Source organism: Epinephelus moara, chromosome 13 (genome assembly GCF_006386435.1).
Source record: "Epinephelus moara isolate mb chromosome 13, YSFRI_EMoa_1.0, whole genome shotgun sequence".
Classification (NCBI taxonomy): domain Eukaryota; kingdom Metazoa; phylum Chordata; class Actinopteri; order Perciformes; family Serranidae; genus Epinephelus; species Epinephelus moara.
This window is the reverse complement of record NC_065518.1, coordinates 23,927,957-23,934,398: the sequence shown is the minus strand read 5'-3', so window position 1 is coordinate 23,934,398 and position 6,442 is coordinate 23,927,957. Positions and strand designations below refer to the sequence as shown.

The following is a 6,442-nucleotide window of genomic DNA, read 5'->3' as shown; positions in this document are numbered from 1 at the left end:
CAAAGCAGACAATATGTACAAATTTTTAGTGTGCTCTTAATGCACAGTATTCTCCCACAATGCAATGCACAAAGAAAATAGAGGAGCAGCTCACAGCTAAAAAAAAAACACTGACAAAAAAAAAAGTACTCTTGGGTGAAACAGCTTTAAAAAAAAGTCTCGGAAAAACAAAAATATAAGTATTAAATCTTAAAAACATTTTGCTTTCTATTTTGAAGTTCTTGGGAATGTACTTGGCAGTCGCTTTCCAAAATTGCAGTTTGACTAAGATCTTTGTAACATTTGCATCATCATCTGGTAATATAAATGGTTGAAATTTTGTACAGGAACTGCTAAAACAGTTTGTACGATGGCAATAGTTTGTAGAAGTAAGAATTCCAGCGTGCCATCTCTGGCTTCCACTTGACAAAGATCAAAACTGAGCTGCAAAATTAATTATATCGTTTTTATTTTATTTATTTTTTTAGCACTACAAGGGAAAAAAAGGTTCTAAAAAAAGGAACCATGTTTTATTCTTTTTTTTAAGGCAAAGCAAAGCAAGAACCAGATTTATACATTGATATAAAACATCCTTATCAGGCACTGGAAATAATGGACAAAAAGCCTGTACAGTGGCATCACTGTCGCACACTAAAAACATACAATCTGCTTAGCTTTGAGAGCTTTACTAATTCCTATTTTCTCAAATTTAAATGTAGTAACAGTCCAGCCCAAGAGCCTCTTTCCAGGTATATCCAAAGACAAGACAATAACAGAAAAAACTAGGTGAAAGGCAACTGTAAAATACCATGTCATTGATCAAAATGACGGCTGTTATCAAATAAATTCTTTTTTAGATTTTTAGCAAACTGTTAAATTATCAAGGTGTACTGGTGTATGTATGAGTATTGTGTGATGTGCTGTATATTTTAACTTTCCTGTACATGGAAAACCCCAGCTATAAGAGACAAGAGCTGAAAACTGGCAGTAGTTATAAACTCTCAGTGCAGCACATCAGTTTAACATCAAATTGCATCTTCCCTAAAAAATAAAATAAAATAAAACATAAATAAATGAGTGGTGTAATCTATTCACAGCATGCTTACATTAACACTCATGGTTTAAACATAACCTGCAATTGTGCTATCAATTTATTATGAGTACATTTGAATGTCAGCCTAAGCTCCATAACTCATTAGTTCATCACCATTACCTACTTTATTGAAATATAGAGGTCATGTGACCGAAAGCTTACTGAACATGAGTGACTAATTAGACCCTAAATACACACAGGCACTGCTTTTGCAACTTCATTTACATTTAAAAATAAAAGTGTTGTGCACTGATCATTCATAGATTTAGGTATATACATCAACAACAAGGTGATATGCAAATGTGGAACACAGATGGAGAGCAGACAGAGGAGCAGTTTGATGGTTAAGAGGAGTATTGAGACCCATACTGCATGAGGAGTGGCTCCTTCTCTCCTCTCTCCAGGTTGGAAAAGTTAAGAAGAATCTCGCTTTGACCTTCAGAGTCTTGTTTCTTCAGGAATAAAGCGTTACTGGAAGTGACAATCTGCAAAAAAAATCACATATGTCCAGATAAATGTTATAGAATATATGACTCTGTTAAAGTTGCTTTTATATTATATACAGTTCTTTAGTCTGAAGAATGATAGTCAGTCCAGTAACAACTTATCTGAAAGTTCCCTGTGTGCCACACACAATTTGTTGCTCAGGCATAATGTATTTCTGGGCACAGACAGCCTCCTTGTGGTCATAAACTGCATTCAGATGCAATTACTGAAGCTCTCTATTAGCATTTAGATTCTACTTATCAGAGCTAATGGGGACAAACACACATCCATGATGATTTACCGCTATACATGATAAAGCACTTCACTTTTACTATCGCTTTACTGAAACTTTACCCAGTTTTTCTAAGTGCATATGCATTAAACCCAGTTTGATCACACCACTTTTATAGTCACAACTTTGTTCCACTTTAAAACCTTGGTAAGAAAGAGTTACACTGAAAAACAGAACAATGCTTTTTACAGTGTAAGCTGGCATTGTGAGATGCTGCAACACTTTCACTTCTATATACCTGTGATCTGTTGTGATGGCGAGGGCGGCAGGCGATGACTGTGATAAAGGAGAAGGTTGCAACAAGAATGGCAGCGCATGACAGGATGAAGAACATGTGGGTGTTACCTGCAATTCACACAGGAAAAAAATGAGTGTGTTGTTTTTAAATAACACTTTAACAATGTCTTATTTAATGCAGTTCATTTTGTATTTTGATGTGGTTCCATGTGTTTTTTATTTTGACGTATTTTAATTTGAAACTGGGTATCATAGTTAGGGAGATATTCATGTTGAGGAGGAAATGATCAAGTAGCTTTAAGAGTCGCTATTTAAATACCCAGGCTGTTCATATTGGTATCAGAAGGTCAACAGATCACTTTAAGGTCTTGTGCAGGGGTGTCAAACATACGCCACAAGGTTGAATGCGGCCCACTAGATGACTCAGGAGCAAGGTAAACAATGTGTACTTCATGTGAAATTCTGCTTCAGAGGCTTTTCCACCATTACCAGAATACAGTTCTCTGATATATCAATGAATTAAAGTGAGTCATGTAAATAACCATGTTAAAGTCTCATTCAGTATCTGGACCACTGAAAAAAGAAGTTATCTTTGATCTGTGATCTGATCCAGATGCTGCTCAACCTATAAGCCACACAGTAGAAGCTCTGTTGTAACAGCAATGCAGTCCATGGATGGGAAGTGAAAGCCCATGAGTGTCAATTTATTTTCTGTATGGATTTATGACCGTGTTTAGCATGGTAAGTAATCATACCACATAATATGGCTGTCTATAAAAATGCCACAGCAACAGAAGTCTTCAATACCAAGCCCAAATTTCCAAATGTCCCTGCTTACCAGCAAATGGGATACTGACACAAAAAGCTGGTTAATATCAGTTCTAGTTGGATCACAACAGCAGCGAATCAATTCAACACAGCAGACATGTGCTGAGCTGTAAGATCAATCTCTGCCTGGATTCCTGAATTTTCAAAGTCCTTTCTCTGTCTGTGGAACTAACACAGCACATGGTAGGTTTTATCTGAGACACCTCGAGACACCACACGCCAGCTTCTCTTAGTTCTAGAGTATATATAGACAGTGCAGCAGACAGCAGACCGGTGGTTTCACTGTTATCTTACCTGTTCAATAAGTATAATTTTGGCCTCTTTTACCCTTTTACTCTCATAAAGACCATGTTTAATTATGAAAATCACTCAAGTTTTAAGGTTTTATATTATTCTAAGAATAATATATAATTCAGAAAGCAATACTCTGTCTCATAGCCTGTTGGCCTGCAGGTATTTGTGTTTGTGTGCGTCACCACTCACTGCTCCTCCTGACATAAAGGCTGAAGGAGGTCTGCAGCTTGCTGATGTCATTGCGGACGCTGATCTCCAAGCAGTGAATGCCGGTTGAGGTGAAGGTGTGGTTCAGTCGTAGGATGTTTACATACAGCCTGGTCAGCGTGCAGCTCCCCGTCGTGTCCGGAACACAGTCGGGCAGGAAACGCCAGCACACCCACAAGGGAGGGCTAAACACACACGCACACACACACACGTACAGGAGAGAGGTGTCATAATGTTTTACCTGTATTGATCAAGCATATTAAATTGTCAAATTTCAAATTAAATTCTCAAATATTAAAGAGGTGAAGAGATAAGATGATATCGACACTGAATATGTCAAATTCAAAGGATAACCTGTCTTTAATTGCAACAAACACAAAATTTAAAAGTACAGCTTACCTTCCATCAACATGAAAAGCCAAAGTGGTGTTCTGAGACACCTCATAATCTGACGGCCCCTTCAGCTCGATGTTTTTAATGGCATCTACAGATTAATCACAGTTATTATCATCAAATTGTCACTGTCTTGGATTAGTTAGGACTCAATTTTACTTGGAAAAAATATAGCATACCTTTATATAAATCCATTTTGACAGTTAATATAGCAGTGTACATCTGATGGCAGCGATGTTGGATCTACTCTAGTCTTTTGAGGGACTTTCTAGGATTAATTTCTAAGATAGGGGAGAGCGGGGTCAGTTGGGACACTTTTGTATTGACAGATGTCTGTTGACAGTTTATTAGGTTTTTGAAAGCCCAACCCAAACGTGACAGGCACAATTTTATTGAATAAATTCTCCTAAAAAAAAAAAAAATTCTATTGAAAAAAAAAATAGTCTAAAGTTGCACACCTTACATTTATTCACACATTTCTTAAAGAAAAAAAAAAAGATAAAAAAAATATTCGTAAAATTATTTTATTTTAATAAATTAGTGGCATCTGGCTGTCCTCTGAGTCTTTCTTTTAGTGGCACCTATTAGCTCAATGTAGTTACCATAGGCTACATGTAGCCTATTGGCTATTGTATTATTTTGCAAAAAAAAAGAAACATTAATAACAACAACTTGAGAGTTAAAAAAAAAAAAGTCAAATAGTTGAATATGCTCAGGGCTTGACATGTAGGCCTCTACAAAGTTAATGCATTTGTTTACACGCTACTTTAATTCAGCTTATCAGTTTAAATCTCTTAATTGATTAAAAGCGTCACTCAGTGACTTCACAGTGGGTCTTATCCAATTAGGAAAAGCCTTTGTCTTGTTTTTGTTTACTTTTTGTTGATTTGTAATGAGATTGAAACTATATACAATCCAAGCCACCCCCGGGTTACTGTCCGAACTGTCCCAGTTATAGCAGACACACTTAACATGGACACCAGCATCAACTGATATGTCTGAAAATCAGCTTTCCAATAATTTGTTTTTTGTGTGTGGCATAACTAAACTGTATAGTGAAAGAAAAATAACAAAAGAGCCTAAATTTACTTACACACTGTAGATTTCAATCGTAGTTAGAGGGTCTCCACTTTGAGGTTGAAAGTGAAGAGGGCGTGTCTAGTATGACCATGGCAAATGGCACAGTTGCTGTCTAACTTGCTAAAACTGTCCCAACTGTACTACTGTCCCAACTGACCCCGTTCTCCCCTACTGAAGGTGTAACATTTGACTGACACCATACTTTGGGGCCTTGTCATGTTCAGTTTGACATTGTAAATTGTAAGGCTAAATGAAAATTTAAAATTTAAAATTTAAAAAACTAAAATATAACACTACAAACCGAGCACTTGGACATCCGTGGAGTAGACGTCAGTGATTGGAGGTGCAGATTTGGTCACATTCACTCCTACTTTAAGCCGCAGTGTGTAGTTCCCTGATGCTGAGTAATGATAGCGGACAACTGGCTCAGTCCCATGGATCACCTCTCTGCATCAAAAAAAAAAAAAAAAGGTATGAAATGATAAAGGAAAGCATCCTGAACCTTTGTTTACATTTCAAACATGCAAAATTCTCATACCCATTCCCTAAGTCCCACGTATAGGTGAACTTTGCCTTGCTGAAATCCTTCTGGGGATCAAAGAGTTGAAACATGGTCTCAGTGGGAACATCTGAAGCCAGTTCTCCTGTGTCCCGCACATACGTGGCATTTCCTTCCATCTGATAGAAAACCAACTTCCCAGCGATATTTTCTGTTTGAAAGAAAGTTATGAGGCAATGATGCATGTAAAAAAAGTGTAAATGAGGAATGTTGGACGACCTACCTAATTCTGTCAAAGGGTCTGTTGTCTCGGCCACACCCAGGATGACCAGGAGAAGGAACATCAAGATCCATGTGACATTTCCTCTGTAAGCATACATCCCACAGATTAAAAAAGGGATCAAGAAATGCCATTTAACTTAAATGTAATAGATGTTAGATTTTTGCCTACCTGTCCATATCTGCAGGTCCTCTCACAGGAGGGCCTCAAGTAGAAATAAAGTTAATCCTGGGAGCAGAGTGGTTAGTCATGTGGGGGATGTGTGGCTCCCTCTGACTGCCTCTGAGATTCAGAGCATGCAGATGAGAGCTGTAAAGGCTTGAAATTGTCACCATGCGTTTCAATCATGTGGCTTTGCTACAACAATCAGCTTTTGAGTAGGAGGCTCCGCCACGGGTCACATATGTTAGTGATGTGGGGCATCTGTCTTAGATGTGGTGAGTATTTCTATTTTATTTTTTAAACAGAAAGGACGCCTAGTTCCAAATTTTGCTAAGGAAGGTGGAGGTGATATTGATGTCCACATGGTGGTGCTAACAACTCAAGAACTACCCAAAATGCAGGTTATTCAAAGTGGCTGGTTACTGGTAGTATTCCTAAATTATGTTTAGATGAAGTTACCTGACTGATAACAGATAAATATGCACATCAGAAACCATGGATGGATTACTGAATGGGCCTACCAGGCATAGGCCCAGGAGCCAGGTGCAAAATGTTACTCAAATAAACACGTACAGACCAGGAAGGGACTCAAAATGACCACAAACAGACACA

General features: G+C 37.7%; 1 protein-coding gene across 1 annotated transcript; it reads right to left on the bottom strand.

The window, feature by feature from the left end:
- Positions 1 to 465: 465 nt before the first annotated feature.
- Positions 466 to 5,952, bottom strand: tmem130 (transmembrane protein 130). The gene is made up of 8 exons (XM_050060255.1): positions 5,840 to 5,952; positions 5,672 to 5,754; positions 5,428 to 5,599; positions 5,191 to 5,336; positions 3,816 to 3,900; positions 3,399 to 3,601; positions 2,089 to 2,195; positions 466 to 1,557 (listed from the first exon to the last, which is right to left on the bottom strand). Exons 1-8 carry the CDS (start codon positions 5,845 to 5,847, stop codon positions 1,417 to 1,419), a joined length of 945 nt encoding a protein of 314 aa, XP_049916212.1. The 5' UTR covers positions 5,848 to 5,952; the 3' UTR covers positions 466 to 1,416.
- Between the last annotated feature and the right edge of the window lie 490 nt (positions 5,953 to 6,442).